At 39.8% G+C, this 18311-nt stretch overlaps 2 protein-coding genes across 3 annotated transcripts; one reads left to right on the top strand and one right to left on the bottom strand.

Annotated features, from left to right (window-relative positions):
* The first annotated feature begins 442 nt into the window (after positions 1-442).
* rps6kb1b (ribosomal protein S6 kinase B1b) lies at positions 443-10710 on the top strand. The gene is made up of 15 exons (XM_086080557.1): positions 443-620; positions 1634-1677; positions 1763-1883; positions 1972-2040; positions 4434-4581; positions 5260-5317; positions 5428-5528; positions 6359-6449; positions 6532-6622; positions 6745-6852; positions 6938-7000; positions 7396-7473; positions 8319-8426; positions 8514-8626; positions 9569-10710. Exons 1-15 carry the CDS (start codon positions 552-554, stop codon positions 9822-9824), a joined length of 1518 nt encoding a protein of 505 aa, XP_085936683.1. The 5' UTR covers positions 443-551; the 3' UTR covers positions 9825-10710.
* Positions 10711-11185: 475 nt separating this feature from the next.
* On the bottom strand, positions 11186-17802 carry slc33a1 (solute carrier family 33 member 1). Of its 2 annotated transcripts, none has more exons than XM_086080555.1 (9): positions 17680-17802; positions 16619-17086; positions 16369-16522; positions 14576-14771; positions 14301-14500; positions 14046-14230; positions 13862-13979; positions 12555-12770; positions 11186-12411 (listed from the first exon to the last, which is right to left on the bottom strand). In XM_086080555.1, the coding sequence occupies exons 2-9, from the start codon at positions 17041-17043 to the stop codon at positions 12235-12237; spliced, it is 1671 nt and encodes a 556-aa protein (XP_085936681.1). In that variant the 5' UTR covers positions 17044-17086; positions 17680-17802; the 3' UTR covers positions 11186-12234. The 2 variants fall into 2 exon arrangements, with proteins under 2 accessions (XP_085936681.1, XP_085936682.1); XM_086080556.1 differs by lacking the exon at positions 17680-17802 and adding an exon at positions 17506-17673.
* Between the last annotated feature and the right edge of the window lie 509 nt (positions 17803-18311).

Raw genomic sequence — 18311 nt, 5'->3', positions numbered from 1 at the left:
GTTTGGTTGTTGTTTTTGTTTTTCTAATGAATGTAATACACTTCCGTCGAAAATAGACAACTCTTTTTCTATTAGACTTTTTTTTTCTTGTAAGAATAACTCATTTTTCTTTCTTTCTAAATTGTGGCCCTTGCAGTGTGTAAAGTGACATTTACTGATGAGTTATTTACGGCCCCATTTAATATCAATTTCTAATTTTTATTAGTTTTATCTTTTTTTATGTAATGTTTTCGCTCTTATCTGAACCATTGAATCTGCAATAAAGTTTATTTTTATTATTAATTTGAATATTTAATTGAGATTTGTAGTCACCATGTGTAGCGCCTTTCAAAACAATTGATTTAGGCCGGTGAGGACTTTTGACTCAGCGTTTTTGTTTTGTGAAAAAATGAAAAAAAATCTTGGGCTGCCGCCCACCGCCCCTTTGCTCGTACACAGCACTGCGCATGCTCAGTGTAGTAGCCGGTCATGGCGGCGGTGTGTGTTTGTCCATGAGGTGGGGAACGTAATTCTTGCGGTCTGTGACAGAGCGAACTGAGCGAAGCGCTGCCATGGCCGGAGTGTTTGACATTGATTTGGACCAGCCGGAACAAAATGTCTCCGATGATGAGACTGATGAGGTACTTTAAACGAAGCTTCTGAGCGACTTGTAACTGCAGAAACTCATAATGCACAGTAGCTAGCTAGCGAGCTAGCAATTAGCCGCTTAGCTTGCCCGCTTGCCTGCCAACCACCGCAGGCCTACTCCTGCAGCCTGAGCTCCCGGGCCTCGTTAGCACAAGCTAACATGCTCGCCACTTCTAACCTGTACTTCTTTCAGAGCTGCCAAATTAGTTTACTTCGATTCTACCTAATAACGGCAGCTAGATGAACTGCGGCGCTGTCATGTTTAAATGCCATAGCTGTCATGTTGGAATTGTGCAAGCGCAGCCTTACTTGGCCACTGGGCAGTAGTGATAAATGTGTCCCAGTGTGCAACAGTTTATTTTGGCAGTACTGTGACAGAGTGGCTCTGTGTGGACTTCTCGCTATTAGTGCAGGAGGAATCTGTGTAAATGTACTACCACACTACTGTTTGAGTTGTGAACAGAGTCTTGTATTTCCCAATGACAATATACTTTTATACCTACTGTTAAAGGTATTTTCCATTTAATAGCATGATCATTTTAAACATTGAATCTAAAAACAAGCTTACGTTTTAGATTAGATTGTTGTTGTTGTTTTTTTAATCTATTGGGTGTTTAAATTTAGAACATTGCTAAACATCTTGCGTCATGTTGATGTTCAGGAAACAGTGTTGCGCCTCAACGGCTTATTTATCACATGAAGAGGAACACCTTTGTACACAGACATGCAGAAAACCCCAGCCTCACCTTGGGCGATATAGTGGATTTGTGGAAATTATCTACATAATGTTGCACTAATTAAGCGGTCAGCCATCACCTTTTACTATGGTATTATGTTATTTAATATTAAGCACGCTAAACAGAGCATTCATTGTTTATAGAAGCATTATCAGGAAATGGAAAAAAGAAGAATGTTGACATTCATGCTTGGAAAAAAAAGGCATTGTTTTATTTTCTATGTTGCGCTCTTCTTTATTTTTTACATCGGCATCTGCTTTTCCTTCCAGGCACAAATCAATGACATCATGGACCAATGCAGCGGATTTGAATTGTAAGTATTGAATGTCGGTTGTCAGACTTGTCACCAGAAATTGTATGACCACAACATGTTTTCTGTATTGGATATCTCTTTGCAGTAATATGGAAGGTTGCGAGAAGATCGAGATATCAGAAGACAACGTCAATCAGGGGACAGAAAATATTAGACCAGAGTGTTTTGAACTGCTAAGAGTTCTGGGTAAAGGGGGTTATGGAAAGGTATGTTTTGGAGAGACGCAAAGCCTTGATCTATTTTATTTTCAACTTGTTTTGAGTTCATAAATGACTTTTTCCCCCCTTTTTGCAGGTTTTTCAAGTTCGAAAAGTAGTCGGGGCTGCTTCAGGAAAAATATTTGCCATGAAAGTCTTAAAAAAGGTATGTTTTCGTCATTGTTTTGAAAACCAGTGATGGAGCTTCCAGTTTATTTGGATTTTTGAGTTCATTTCTTCTGTTGGAGAATTTGATCTTCCATAGTCAAGTTGTTGCCATCATAAAACCTTTATTACCTGAACAGGCAATGTTTTAAATGACATTATAGCATTCATAACTGTCATAAAAGAGCAGGACTATTAACCTGTATTCAATTTGCATAGCTAATAGCAATGTGTCATCTTAAAGTACACTCGTATGTTCTTTGTCACTAAAATCTAGCCTAATTAGCTCGTGGGTTGGAAATGTAAATTGTGCACATGCAGTACTTGCGTGTAATAGCACGGAGCGCCCATACATAGCCGGTGAAAACAAATGAAATAGAATTCAACCAAAACAAAACAAAAGGACTACAAAAAAAAATTTAAATGAGAATTTCGCCACCAATCATGACATTATGGTCTTACACAGATCTGCAAAACTTGGTAAAATAATTCCACACTAGCGAGTTAAAGAAGAAATATGAATTAATATTCAGTCAATTTGTTCATGTTTGCTTAGTGGTGTAACAAAACAAGTTCTTATGCCGTTAGAGATGGAAAAAAATCGAAATCTCAATTTAGTAACTTGATTACTTGTTACGCATGGGTAAAAAGAAGTTCACTCACTCCTAAACATCAATCAAAACAACATCTTAATTTTGATTAATGAATGACGAGCGTATGGTGATGCTGCAAACATACTGCAAAGGTGTAACTTACAGTTACAGTGTGTATTCCTTTACCTCACTTACAGAACCCAAAGCCAAAAAAAAAGCAATACGGTATAATATATTCTGATATGGATTATGGCAGGTTAAAATATGAAGCTTTGTGACTTCAACATATTTTGTGGGGGGAAACAGCCAAAGTGTACAATGTCGGCCATTTAACTTTTGAGGTCCCACTGCGTTGTGTGTCCTTGAGGCCAGTGGTTGTGGTGTTAACATTTCTGGGCCAGTTTGGAAGTTTGCCATTTGTGCTGCTGTGCTGCAGCCTTGGCACTGTAAAACACGCCTGTCTCCGGATATTCTGCTTGATACTGAAGTGGTTTCCCCTTGATTGGCCCCAAACAACCCCAGTGACTTATTTGTGAATTTGCAAAGCATTCTTTTGCAACATAGTCTTAGTCGTCTGTGATAAAAGTCATGGCCCATAATTCTGAAGCCTCTTGACTTGGAATGTGGTCTTAACTTTCTTTATATTTTGGGGAGCTACACTTACATTTAGTGTTAGATCAAGATAGGAGCGAACCCTTCCTTTTATTTCAAACTACCATAATGCAAGCGAGTTGCTACATATAAAAAAAAAATAGCAATAATACATGGTAAGTGGAAGTAAGCATAAAAGTAAACGTCCACCGTGTTTGAACGTGGGGTGCATCCACGTTTTAAGTGTAGAAGAATAGCGACGTAGAAGAAGAATAAAGCATTGGAGTCTATGAAAGTGTGCTCCGCTCGGGTCCCGTCTCCGAAGTCAGATTTTAAGGCTACGTGAATTTGGACACCGGCGTGCAGTCCAGTCGCGCCGGATGTTACGGGATGTGGCCGACAAATTCGGCCTTTGGGTGCCTGTGAAGTTAGACACGGCTAATAATAGCAACCATTTAATAATATCAAGTTCTGTCATCGAGAATCAGATACGCCAGAATTTGAACTGCAGGTGGAGATTAGGTCAATTGTAATCTTTGCTGGACCTCGGATTTGTTCATAGTAAAATTTCCACATATGAAATAATGGAAACAGATATAATCAAACCCGGGGGTCTACTGTCCTTTTGAGTCACATTTTAAATTTAAATAGTACAATTTTAAATGACAGATTTTCTGTCTTTTTGTGTGTGGTCTTGCCCGTTGTCACAGATTTAAAAACATTTTTTTTTAAACATTTGAGAAATCCTTGTGTGTCATCTTGTGCCGTGAGATAACATCAGATATACTGCAGGACATTTCACTTATTTTTGATCTGTTTACCATACTAGAAATTATGTATTTTTGTTCACCTTTCCATGCCTGCATGAATAGTGACGGGCTCAACAATTTAATTGTCTTCCACTACCTTCACATGTCGTCATTGTTTCAGTACATACACGTTTAGTGACATTTTTATGGGTATTTTTCTCATGTAAAATATGTGTATCAGTACAGCTTGTGAAACCCCTTTGAAAGGTGCATAGGGTCATTTTTCATGTAGCTGTTTGAGTACAGAGCAAAAACAAGGATAAACATTTGATCTGCCATGTTAGTAATCATTAACAAATGTCACTATTTATGTGAACGCTCCCAGTCTAGTGTGCAAACTGTTTTATTAGGTTGTATAACAGCTTCATGTTTTGTTGTTATTGTTTTTGGATGTGTGACAGGCAATGATTGTACGCAACGCCAAGGACACGGCCCACACCAAGGCGGAAAGGAACATCCTGGAGGAGGTGAAGCATCCCTTCATCGTCGATCTCATCTACGCCTTTCAGACGGGCGGGAAGCTGTACCTCATCCTGGAGTACCTGAGCGGTCAGTGCCACAATGCGCGCCCCTGTCACAAGTAGGATAGCGGCACACGCTAAAGAACACCACGATCGAATGGAAGTCGTAAAGCATTTATGAGCTGTCCAAGCAGTTTTTCAGTTAACATACAAGCATTTTTTTAATTAGCTGGCATAGAAGTGTCAAAGCAACTTTCTGGTTGGTGTTAGAATGGTATAACACACCAAACACCTTTCATAACAAGTGACCAGCCTTACGTCTCTTCAACATCCACACCTACACTCAAAGAATAATTAGTTTTGGGATACTACACCGCTATGAATTTAAATCCGCTTACTTCATCATGTGTCTCTAATCACTTACGTGTTATGTATTGCATATGATGTCTTGCAAAATTTGCGGTCGTCAGACGTCTCGCACTTGAGTGGCATATCTGCAGTTGGCTGGCAATCAATTCAGGGTGCACGCCGCCTCCCGCCCAAAGTCAGCTGGGATACGCTCCAGCTCACCATTGACTTAAATGAGGATGATGATGATAAATTGTACTTCTTTTAAATGTAGAGTTTACACCTCAAATATACACTGCATTGTACTATATACTGTCTTGTATTAAAGTAATCTCTTGTGATGGAAAAACATTAAGATGTCCTTGTCAAAGTGGTCAAGTAGGGGACTACATACATGCTGCTGTGTTTTCTCTTGCAGGAGGAGAACTGTTCATGCAGCTGGAGAGGGAAGGAATTTTCATGGAAGACACAGCCTGGTGAGAAGATAAAAAAAGAAGGGGGGGGGGGACACATAAGCTCTGGGAGGCAATTTAGTTAAGGGTTTAAATGTGAAAAATGCAAATGAGGGAACTGTCTTTCCTTGTAGTTTTTACCTAGCAGAGATCTCAATGGCTTTGGGTCACCTGCATCAGAAGGGCATCATCTACAGAGACCTCAAGCCTGAGAACATCATGCTAAACAATCAAGGTGTGTGTGAGGGCTTTGACATATTGGTTAGATGATAAAACTGCAACACCAATAACTCCTCAATCAATCCTTTATTGAAATCTCACTATACAACACCAGATAAAAATAAAAAAAATTCACAAGGCATCAATAGTGAAATAATAATGATCTTGTCCCTGTTTACAAACAAATTTACTGAGTTTGAAATTGAAGCCTGTTTAGTTGAATGCAGAGCTATTATTCTGTTGCTTAACTGGCAGCAGGTTAATGATAGGAATAGGCCGATAACTAGTTTTACGGTTTACCGTGGTTTTAAAAAGTCAAGGATTCAATAACCGCTCACACTGTTTATTTGGTATTTTTGTCAACTAATCGATTAATTTTGACACCTCTAGGCTCATTGTAACAGCAAAAGTAGTTAGTAGCTGCACCTGGAGAGAAACAGAAACGTACTTTAACTGTTGACTATGAACGAGTAACATTCGTAGGGACCGCCAACAAAACAAGACATCTCAAAAGCAGATGGAAAAAAACACTAGAAACACAAATGGATTAAACCTAACAATAATGTCATAATTCCACCAGATGGCGCCAACGTAATGTTTTTGCTTTGGCCTGAGCACAAAGATAGTACAGTACGGTAGATAGTATTAGAATTAAATTTACCGTATAATGTACACATAATGTACAACTTAATTACAAGGTATTGAGTGAATATTGGAGGATAGGTTCCAAAAATGTGAATTTGTGAATGCCAAACAGTATTTGGGGGGTTCACTGTATTATTCAAAGATGTTAAGCTAATTAGATGTGAAATCAAACCATCTTACCTGTGCTTAAATTCCTTCCAGGCCATGTCAAGTTAACAGATTTTGGACTGTGCAAAGAGTCGATCCACGATGGTACAGTCACCCACACTTTCTGTGGTACCATTGAATACATGTAAGTAGCCACAAACATGCCCAATTGCACTTCTGTATTGTCCACACATTCTTCCATGCTTTTTTTTTTCTCATCGGCACAGGGCCCCAGAGATATTAATGCGAAGCGGACATAACAGGGCCGTGGACTGGTGGAGTCTGGGTGCTCTGATGTATGACATGCTCACTGGGGCGGTCAGTGTGACTCACAAAATGGCTTCTTTTTTTTTTTTTTGCCAACTGTAAACCATTGCAAATCCTGATGTAGTATGACGCCTGCAGTGATTGAGCAACTCTTTTTCATCTTCCGTCTATAGCCGCCGTTCACTGGCGAAAACCGCAAGAAGACCATCGACAAAATCTTGAAGTGCAAGCTCAGCCTCCCGCCCTACCTCACACAGGAAGCCAGAGACCTCCTGAAGCGGGTAGCGTTTTTCACCTCAAGGTGTTTCTGTGAACTTAATGTGTTTGGATGTGCTTTTCTTCTAATGGCTTGAAATGTGCGGGCAGTTGCTGAAGAGAAACGCGTCATCGCGGTTGGGAGCGAGCGCTGGCGATGCCACAGAGGTGCAGGTGAGTTCACTGCTCTGTTTAACCTCAGTGGTTAAGTTCTTTCTCACAAGTTATTGCTGGTGTTTTTTAAATTAGAAGCGACTTTTATTATACCCTCCTCATAATAGTGTGAACGTGCACTTGCAATTCCTCCACTTGAGTGACATACGAATACATTTTGCTGTTACACTTCTGATGCATCAGTTTACCGTGAAGTCTGTGTGGCCTGGACACATTTTCTTATATATATTTTTTTACTTTAAAATTCATTACAAAGTTTCACAAAAATGACAATTTGATTCTCGAATGAATGAAATCCATTTAAATGATTCCCTTCGGGGACAAAATTGCACTAGACCCTCTTCTACTGTATTTCTACTTGATTTACTTAAATGGATCATTGTCATGTCCCACAGGCACATCCCTTCTTCCGACACATCAACTGGGAGGATTTGCTGGCTCGGAAAGTGGAGCCTCCCTTCAAACCTTTCTTGGTGAGTAGGGGGCCACACTCACTTCAAGGCCATGAATATAAAACAATAAAATGGTTCGTCAGTAACTGATTACCGAAATCAATTAAACTTATTGAAGTGAATGCCCCCAAAAAAATATCATCAAACAGCAGCTCTTAACTTGAAAAACATAATTTGGGGCAATCAAAACTCAAAATACCAATGCATCTCTATTAGGGGTGTCAGGCAATTAAATGTTTTAATCATAATTAATTGCATGACCTCAATAGTTAACCCGCGATTACAAATTTTATATCTATTCTAAATGTAGAATCAAATGGACAATCAAATATATTTTTCTAAGTTTTTATACTCTTAAGAGAAAAGTGGAAAAACTGTTAAACTAATAGAAATATGATTGCATCTTATTGATACAGTAATTTCATCATTCATAAAATTGAGGTAAAATTAAAAAGGTGTACTGTAAAAAACTGATACTGATTTGTGTTGAGGACATTTTTCTGCCACTAGATGACATAATTGCATTTGTAAGACATTGGTGACAGCTCAGTGCATTTTTCTTTTATTAAGGGCTATCTAATCTTTAACATCAAGTAACTTGTGAAATTCTGCACATTTTTGTAAAATACTCCACAATTATGCAATATTCTTACATTTATTACTGCTCAATTTTAACATGGACGTGTTTACTGCGTTGCGACTGGAATTCCCCCAGTACATGCTTTCCAATTAAGGGGCAGGCATTATTTGCGGGTTAAAAAAAATTAGTGGCATTAAAGGAGCTTTAAATGAACGCACTAATTTTGACACCCCTAATTTCTATGAATGTTTTTTTATGATGTGTTCCCCTCGCTCTGTCTTTGCAGCAATCAGCTGAAGACGTGAGTCAGTTTGACTCTAAATTCACCAGTCAGACGCCGGTCGACAGCCCCGATGACTCGACGCTTAGTGAAAGTGCCAATCAAGCTTTCCTGGTAGTTGCTGCTCATTGGACCTTTCGGTGTCTTGACTAGAGAACGCTCACTGTGCTTTGCTCCGATGTCCCTTTTACGTTCTCACAGGGGTTCACGTATGTGGCTCCTTCAGTCCTGGAAAATATCAAAGAGAAGTTCTCCTTTGAGCCAAAAATCCGTTCACCTCGACGATTCATCGGCAGCCCAAGAACGCCTCTCAGGTAAAACATTCTATGCTAAGAAATTCAGATCCATAATGGATCTCATTTGATTGTACATGTGTACCTAAGTGACATTATTGTAATCATTTAACAGCTGATGCACAAATTCCTCATGAGGACTGAACTCTGTGCACTGTGTGTCGCCGTCAACTTTGCTATTTGCCTTTCCTATTTTCCTGACTAAAAGCGTACTTGATGTTTGGGTGGCATAAAAACCATCTGAAAATTATTGGAAGTATGCAATACTTTGTATTTATTTTAGAATGGAATTTGGTGCGCTTAGTAGTCCACTTGTGACTGTTGTGATGGTATTCCGTGTGATTTATTATTTTAATCCCTTCATACTGTGTTGACCCCAAAAAATGTGCAATATGAGTTCACATGTATAATGGCGCGTATGGTATTCCACAGGGTTCAATTCTGGGGCCTCTGCTGTTTTCATTGTATCTGCTGCCCCTAACAAAACAGCGGTGGTTGTTTAAAAATTGCTCTATAAATGTGGAGTTGAGTTGAGTGATGGGAGTCAGCATCCCAACTGCATGATTTGCAATGCCAAGTTGAGCCGTTCTAGTCCAGAACAACTATCGAGCAAAACTTCCTTAAACTGCGTGGAGATGAGGAATACAAAAACACAACACTTTCTGAATTCAGGGTGAAGAGAGCCAGATTCAATGAAAAAGGCTACACTGCCTGTTCATTATGTTCACCGGTAAACCCTATACCTATGTCTTGAATGTGAAAAGAATCCCATTTTATTTTTCAATAAAGAAGAGTCGTGTGAATGCGCATTGGAAGCTGGTGGGGTTCAGTACTTCCAACAAGGTTAAGAACCGCTTTATTTAAATAAAAAAAAAGTAATTTGTCATGTCAAAAATCGCGTTGAACTCTTCAGCTATGAAGTAACGATTACTTTTTCTTAACATGGCATTTCTATCCTTTCAGCCCAGTCAAATTTTCCGGAGGGGACTGTTGGCTGCGGAGTTCCCTCCTCCCCAGCGGAGGGACGTCCCTCCTCCAGTCCCCTCAGGACCAGGCCATGGAAGTGTCCACTCCAGAGCAGATGGACGTGACCATCAACTCGGAAGCCTCCGCCCCTCTTCCAATTCGTCAGCCTGCCGGGGTCAACCTGGCTCAGATGAAGCATCAAGCGTACCCCATGGTGGCCAAAAGGCCCGAGCATTTACGTATGAACCTATGACCCAGCTCGCCTCCTTAACTTTATTTCGTGACTCTTTTTTTTTTTCTTCTTCTTTTTGTTGATATTTTTAAGAAGCAAAGCAAAAAGGTATGGATGCTAGAGACAATGTCAATCAAATTTTGCCCATCCACACACTACATGTGCTGTCACAAACCGCCGGTGGAACGCTGGTCTGGGATGCCAGCATGCCTCAGTTCATTCATCAGTGTTACCGTCTTGCATCGTCGTCGCGACATTTCTTCGCCGACGCATCTGGTTTTACAACGTTTGACGCCCCCACCCCACCACATCTTACCGAGCTGGAGCTAATAAGGACCGGAGACGTTTGGAGGCGCTACAGCAAAAGATTTTAGCAGAACGCGTGATCTGCTTGAACAAGAAGACATCAAAGTGCTTCGTGCTGATACAGTGAATGCCGTTGATAAGGTTGCTCGTGTTGCTGGCAGACAACAAATGATTCCCGATTTGAGGGGGAAAAAAATGCAATTAGGTCTTAGTTCAAGAGAGATGTATTGGTGGCTGTAGCTTTCATCCAATGTTGTGCTATGCATCAGTTATGAATAAGAGAGCCAAAATGTAACACATCAGTTATGTTTGGAAAAAGTGGACTTTTTACTTTTTCGGGGGATATAATGGGCTAAATATGCTTGGAGGCCCATACTGAAGTAATCTGCTTCCCCTTTGGGATTTCTTGATTGGATTTTGTGAAGAAATACCATCCCACTGTTGCTGCCCCAGTGCAACCAGTTGATCTGGACGCTTTCCAGTTTGAATGCTTTCAAATTTGGGCTGCATTATTTGCTGCTTCCATAAAGTTCACTTGTTTGGGAGGACATTTTAAAATTCCTAATTAAGCAAGGGGAATTATAATAAAACAAAAATCTTGTGTCGTGTGTCTTCTCTGTGTGACAGCACTTCACACTCAAGCCATCAGTCAATATCTTTAACAACATAGGATGTTTTTCAAGTCGCTTGTTATGACATTTAGACATTTCCACAACTGCTCCCCTTAATATTTTCAAAATGTGAAACCTAGCTGTTAATGTTCAAGAATCACTGTCCATTACATAATGGCAAATATTTCTTGTGACCCAATTAAACCAGCACAATCAAAAAGGGATTAAAAAAAAAAAAACTAATATAGTCTCAAAATGCATCAGAAGATGATACAGTACAGTTTGCAGTGAATGGAAAACTCAAAAGCGTGGCTGGCTTTGTAGTAGGAGGAATGAACATAAGCAATTGAAATTATTAGATCCCAATGGCCGACATCAATTGTAGATTTGATATGAGTACAGTACTTTGGAATCAATGTAATTGTAAACTACAGTTGGAAATTCCTTGGAAAAAGAAAGAAACCATTTGATCACTGTCGTAATTTATAAAACTTTGGTGACTTTTGACTTCATTTATAATGGTTATTCCATTGGTGTAAAGCTGTAATGTTTTTTTAAACTCAAAACGGGTAACAGTGTTGAATATGTTGATACTTTAGTGTTTCAAGAATATGAACTGTAAAGCAAGATATTCTTAAATTTAAAAAAGTCTTCACATGAAAAGGCACATATGACGTCAAATGAAAAACTACATCAATCAGACGCGAGCAGGAATGAAAGCAAAAAAATCTGATCATAATTACAGTGCAATTCTTAAACGGGTTGAGTTATCATAAAGCATTAAAAACTGGCTATCAAAATGGGATAACAGTAATACACCTTTTTGCGGGTTATGCAGGTGTACCTTAGTAAATGTCAAGTCGATGTACCATATTTTTCAGACTTTTTTTCATAGTTTGGTTGGTCCTGTAACTTAAACTCAGGCGTAACTTGTGTATATTAAAATTGGAGCTCGGACCAGCAACCAAATACCCGTTTCCCGAGTCATGTTGAATTCCTTTGGCGGTTGGCGATTACTTTTGGTACATTACCGCCACCTTTAGTCACTTGAGGTAGTAAAAGTAAAAGTAGCGGTATTATAAGTAGTCAAATATAAGTTTTCACATAGCAGTGACGTTATACTCTATACTCCAGAATGACTTGTAATCACTCTGCAGCAATTTATAGTCTGAAAAATAGGGTACATATTTTTCACTATTTCCCACCAAAGCAAGGAAGCAGGAAACAATGTGACCCTATTGTTCTATTTGTTCATAAATAATAACTAGGAAGTTGTCAGGCATGCATGTTGCATAGTTTTGCGATTAGGTTTGTGAACATTCTTGTCCCATTCTGCTGCATGTGGTATTCGATGCTGTCCGAACCAGCTCTGATTTGGTCATGCCGTTCCCGTCGGCAAAGAAATAAAAGAATGCAAAAAGACAGCAACCGCAAAATGAAAGTGTCCAGCATTCAGATGTCCGTTTGCACAAGTAAAAAAAAAACAAATAACAAAGCAAAACAAATGGACTGGTTTAGTCATTAACAGTGACGGCTCTGCATCTCCATGCGGCTGGACTGCGCTCCTGCAGGTTCTTCAATTTCGGCGCGCACCACACCCACCAGGCAAAGCCAATCAGCACGCAAAACACGGATTCCACGTAGTAGCCGTCCAGCGTTGTGACACAAGCTCCGCCCTCCTTCACGCACAGCTAGGGAAGAAGAGTTGTGACACTGAGTGCTTTCTTCTTACAATCGATGTCACTTTTAATATGTCGTGTTCCTACTCGTACGCCAACATTTGCACTAGTGCGTAAAAAAAAAAGTCATATAGTAGAAAGCAGAAGACGCTTACCGCCGCTGCCTCCGGTGAGGTGCAAGTTTGCCCGACAGCGCCCTGACACTCCTTCCGTGTGAGGGGATCCACCAACCAGAGCGCCAACGTGGAGGGCCAGTTCCCTCCCAGGTTTGTGACTGTGTTGAGCAGCGTCATGTAGGTGCCGCCTATGAGTGGGTCGCTCACTTTGGCGTGGAAGGCCATGCCCGCCACGTACATGCTGTACAACGCGACCTGTGACCAGGAAGCTGCGGTTAGTACCTCACGACAGTTCATTGCGTTTCTAGTTTTGGTTAGGCAAGGGGAGAAATGTATTTCGCAAGTCAAAATTTTACAAATGTAAAGTCGTAGTCTGTCATAAGGAAAAAAGCCACAATTTTATTTTTTTTAAATGTCTTATCATTTAGACGTTTAAATTGCTTGTTCTGTTTGTACATCATGCAAATGCTAAAATGTGCAGTGGAAAACATGGAAGTTGTATTTTGTGTATACAATTTGACAAAAGAAGCTGTAATAATAACATGAAAATAAAATGGGATAATAAATCTAAAATAATATTATAGTCTAAACAGGGTATTCGGATTAATATTGTGTTCCAGCTGTTGTATCCATCTCAGGGGCGGCCATTTTTATGCTTGCTATCGACTGGAAACAACATCACGGTTGTTCAGGGCTCAGGTAACGACCAATTGCAGCTCAGCTTGCGAATGTCACATGACCAAACTCAGAAAACAGGTGCGCATTGATTGGTTGCCACCTGAGCACTGAGCAACTGTGAGGTAATTTTCAGTTAAGAGTAAGTGACAAAATGGCCGCCCCCTAAGAAGAATGAGAACGAGTGGATTTTGCTGCTTCATATTCCAAACACAGTATTAATCAGAATGTCATGTTTAGACTAGTGGAGGCACATGCAAGTTATGAATAGAAAATTTAAGGGTTGACTTCCATTTTAATATAAATATTCAATGATTATTCCTCAATGAATACCAGGCATTTACTTTTGTGTGGTTTCATCCTGTAAAAAATGCTAATTTTATTGGAGCAAAACCTGTATTTCTTAAATTTTTATGATAAATTTCTGAATCGAAATTTAGTTACTAATTTTAGATATTAATTCAACTTGCTTGCTACCGTTCCAAAGTAACAAACGCTGTAAACAGTAGAAGGAACGTTAGGGGAAAACAAATATAAATAGTCCTATGGTGACATCTGCTGGTAAATGTAGGGAATTGCGTGAACTTGGGGGGAAAAAGGGGGGCTATAATGTTGATACTTCATCAACTCAACACTGCCATTGTGGAATAGCAAACTAAGTAAGAGCTCACCTGATGCACTGCATAGCTAAGCAATACAACGCCATAGTAGTAAACAGGGAAGCCTTCTTCCTGTCTCACACTCGGGGTCCACGCAACAAGCAGAGCAAACTCCAGGCCGATGATTAACCTGCAATAACACAACACTTAACAGAACCTGCAACACACAACAGTGTGCGTGTGTGTGTGTTCAGACCTTAAAGGGAAGGCCTTGTAGAAGACATCCAGCGGTCTGGGCCCTGCTGTGTATTTACTGATGACCACCGGTAGAAGGATCTGCAGAGGCACCATGGGCACGGCCAGCAATGCTAACTGCGCCTTGGGAACGCCGGCCTCCACCAACTTGAGACCCGTCACCGCGTCGGCTGCGGAGAAGCCCATCTGAAACAAGCGGCCAAAAGAGTGCTCTTGTAAAGGCAAATTCCTCAGAATGTGCTTAAAGAGCACTCACTTTGGCGGTGAGGAGTAGCGCACAGAAGCTGAAGACCGCCGGCATCTTGATGATAGTGAACAGCAGCTTGTAGGTTTGGAGAACACCCTGCGTCTCCTCGGGATCTTTCCCCCTGCCCGTTCTACGTGCGTTCTCACTTTTCAAGATGGCCACCAGCGTCGTGGAAACCAGGAATACCACTCCCCAGAAAAACAAGAAGTCTGCAGCAAAAGAACAGATGCCAGCTGTTGAGAATTGCACCTGTGTAACATTGAGGGACGTAGTAACCGATTTACCTGACAAGGTGACCATTCCGGTCTCCTTGGGCTCCATTCGGAGGTATTTGTTGCAGAAGTCGGCAGACTCCAGGGCCAAAAAGAGCACATTACCCAGGAAATAGCCAGCTGTCTGGCCCACCGAGTTGCACGTAGATGCATAGCCTACATTCTCTCGAGATAGCATTGTTAGCGCCCAGCCATCGACAGCAATGTCCTGACCAAGACAGGAGGAGAATGTCAAACTCCAAACATGCATTTGCTTGTAGAAGTTCTGTATTACCTTTTTCTACTCATAAAATTACTTTATTCTCATGCTATATGGTCCTTTTTTTATGTCATTTTCTTTTCTCATGGTATTGTTTAACTCATTCACTGCCATTGACAGCTATAGACGTCAAAAATTCATTTTAACTATTTTTGAGTTTTTCCATTTTTGTTAACAAGAGTATGAAAACCTAGAATTTTTAGAATATAATTTTTTTGTACATACATAGAACAGATACAAAACTAGTGAAGTCATGCGATTAATTACGATTACTTCACTAGTTAACTCACGATTAATCACAAATTTGATATCTGTTCTAATACAAAAAATAAATTCGATGTTGTCATACTTTTGTTAGCAAAAGTGGAAAAAATGTTAAACTAATAGAAATAGTTCAAATGAATTTTTGACATCTATAGCCGTCAATGGCAGTGAATGAGTTAATATTGCATTTGTGGAATATGAATTAAGCAGCAAAATCTACCCTTTTTTTATAATTTTTTTTATCCAAGGGCGGCCATTTTGTCACTTGCTGTCGACTGAAAATAACATCACAGTTGCTCAAGATTAGGTAGCAACCAATCACGGCTCATTTTGCAAACGTCACATGATCAAATTCCGAAAACACATGAGCTGTGATTGGTCGCTACCTCAGCAATGAGTAACTGTGATGTCATTTTTAGTTCGGCAGTGAGTGGCAAAATGGCCACCCCCTAAGATGGATGAAAACAAGTGGATTTTGCTGCTTAATTCATATTCCACAAATGCAATATAACTATAGAATAGCAGAGAATATATTATTGCAAAGAACATTTTTGACTTGACTTCCCCTTCGATGTTTTTCCCTCATAAAATTACATTTTCCTCATAATATACATGAACTATTTTTCTCATATTACCACATTGTAAAATATGACAATATTTTTTTTGTATTATTGAAATTGTAAAATGACCTTCTTGTAAAATCAAAGGTTTTACTTAAAATACTGCAATTCTTTTTTTTTTTAATCATAAATTTTTTTTTTCTTGGGATATTATTTATTTTCATGAACCCAAAATTAGGTTTTTTGTTTTCAATTCATGCAGTGTTTATGACCGTTCTCATAAAAATACAAAAATAAAAATAATACAAATCCAGTGGGGGGGGGGGGGGGGGGGTTCTACAACATACAAATCTCTCTTATTTAGAACTGTTTAAACTTTATATCCCATAATAACTTTTTTTCCCCTCTAAATATAACTGAGATGAAGTTACTGCTTGTAAAAAGCTGGATTGTCTCTTGCAATATTGACATTCTGACCAGTTTTCATGGACTATTTTTATTCACTTTTTATTTACTTACCTTCTTTATCAAATCACAAAAAGTGTTTTGGTTTGTTTTCTCCAACTTTATTCTGCCTTTTATTCTTAGTATTTTTCCAGGAATTTATTTTCAAGACTGAGATTTAATTTGTTTCCGTATGTTTTTCAGTATGGACGTAACATTCAAATACACCGTAAGCAAAAGTCCTGAATATGTCTGATCAAGACACTTATGATACCTACCTGCGTGGCTGCTAGAAAAGCCAGCATAAAGAAGACAGATGTCAGTGCGACCACATTAGGTCCTCCCTCACTCTGCAGCAGAGAGTCAACTCTTAAGGAAAGGTAGAGCATGAAGAGGCCCAACAGGTACTGGGTGGGAACCAGCCAGGATTTTCTGCAGAGACGGGGACAGAAATTGAGGCTCAATTTGCATAAACAAAACCTACAGTACATGTTACATACATATCCATTACAAGTTTTCTTATTATACCTTCTCCCAAACTTGCTGAAGTAGAGTGCATCCACCAGCGGCGCCCATAAAAGCTTGAGACTAAACGGCCAAAAAACAAAGCTAAAGACAGCTTGGTCCTTGTAGCTGACATTCTTACTCTGTAGGATCAACGGAATGCTGCCAGCCAGTCCAAGGGGAATCCCTTGCAGCACATAGAGGAAGAGAAGAAGTGACACGTTCCCCAACTCGGTCCGAATACCTTGGTGGACTATGGGATGCATTCTGTCCTCTGAGTCTGTCCCTGCGATAAGGCTGTCCACTTCCCAGTCGTCTTCCGGGTCAGAGATGCTCATCTCTGTCCTGTCGCTGTCCTTCAGGCTTTCACAGTGGCGGAGGCCAACTCCTACCTGCTTCCTCTGCCGCCCATTCTTATGCGTAATTAGGTCGTGATTAGTGTGCTCCATGGTAACACCGGGGTCGTGAAAGGGTGCAGTGCACTCAGCAAATCTGAAAGAAAATCAAGAAATGGATATACTGTACAAGCTCAAATGACTCCATTTTGTCTCTGTCTCGCTCTGGGCAAATAAGGCTGTTGATATGGGTGGTGAGACTAAAGCATTGTGCTGTTGCTAACCTGCTCATTTAAATTATATTTAAATTTAAAGCATATAGCCAAGGTGTATTCTAAAATGTGCCACCGTGGCTGCCTTACGCAACGTCAGCCTAAGTAATGTTGTTGTCATAAACGGACACAACAGCAAAACAAACCAAAAATGATCACATAGAAACTACAATTAATACATTAAAATCCATATATACACGCGTCGATCAGGAAGGTCATTTATTGGGGGTGGGGGGGGGGGGGGATACGAAGATCAATGATGAGAAGAAAAGATGAAATGTCAATAATGAGTCAGCATGCATACCTGATTGTAGTGACAGTGGAATAAGCGACATGCTAAACATATTTTAAAAAAGCACACACGAGAAGACAAATTAAATTACACACAATCAATAATGAATGTGTTGGTCGCTTGTCAAGGGCGGTAGAAATGTACCAAAACAAAGCGACATACACACGAAACTATGAAAGAGCCTACCGTTGACGTATAACAAGTCACATTGATGGAAAATTAAACAACACGAATTTCAGCGTACCAGGAAGTACACTCGTGCGCAACATTCAAATGTGTCCGATTTACTACAGCTGACGTGTCAAAACGTAAATGAAATACTTTGTCCGTTTTACTACTTATTGTAGTGACGGTGTGACGGCACCTTGTAAATAGTTGTAACAATTCAAACAAAACGTTGCTTTTTACTTGCATTTGTTTCTGTTGCTTTGAATGGTGCTGATAAGTGTCGGTTGTGATGTCATCAAAGGATAAAGCGCAAAGGATACGAAGCAACATTCCAGATGAAAGAATATATGTACAATCAATTCTGTTACTGCTGGTGGGAATAAAACGACTGAAAAACGCCAGCGACTGTCCTCCTTTGATCATATAGAGGGTTACAAATATATCAACTAAAATGTGTGAATTTGAGAGAAGCCTCCCTGAGGTAGATAAAGTCTTTAAAACCACAAGTGAGGATTATTATTCTAACAAGTAAATCATCTCAACACCTTTCAGTATAGTTTAGTTTCGCATATCTTCGCGATTTGTGTCACTTAATTTCACTGCATCCTCTTCACTCCTCTCAAACCTCTTCTTCACTCTAATGGGATATT

The sequence above is a fragment of the Leptonotus elevatus genome, chromosome 7 (assembly GCF_054856555.1).
Source record: "Leptonotus elevatus isolate MCC_2025b chromosome 7, RoL_Lele_1.0, whole genome shotgun sequence".
Classification (NCBI taxonomy): Eukaryota; Metazoa; Chordata; class Actinopteri; order Syngnathiformes; family Syngnathidae; genus Leptonotus; species Leptonotus elevatus.
Note: the sequence above shows the minus strand (reverse complement) of the source record. Positions and strands in the feature narration are given on the sequence as shown.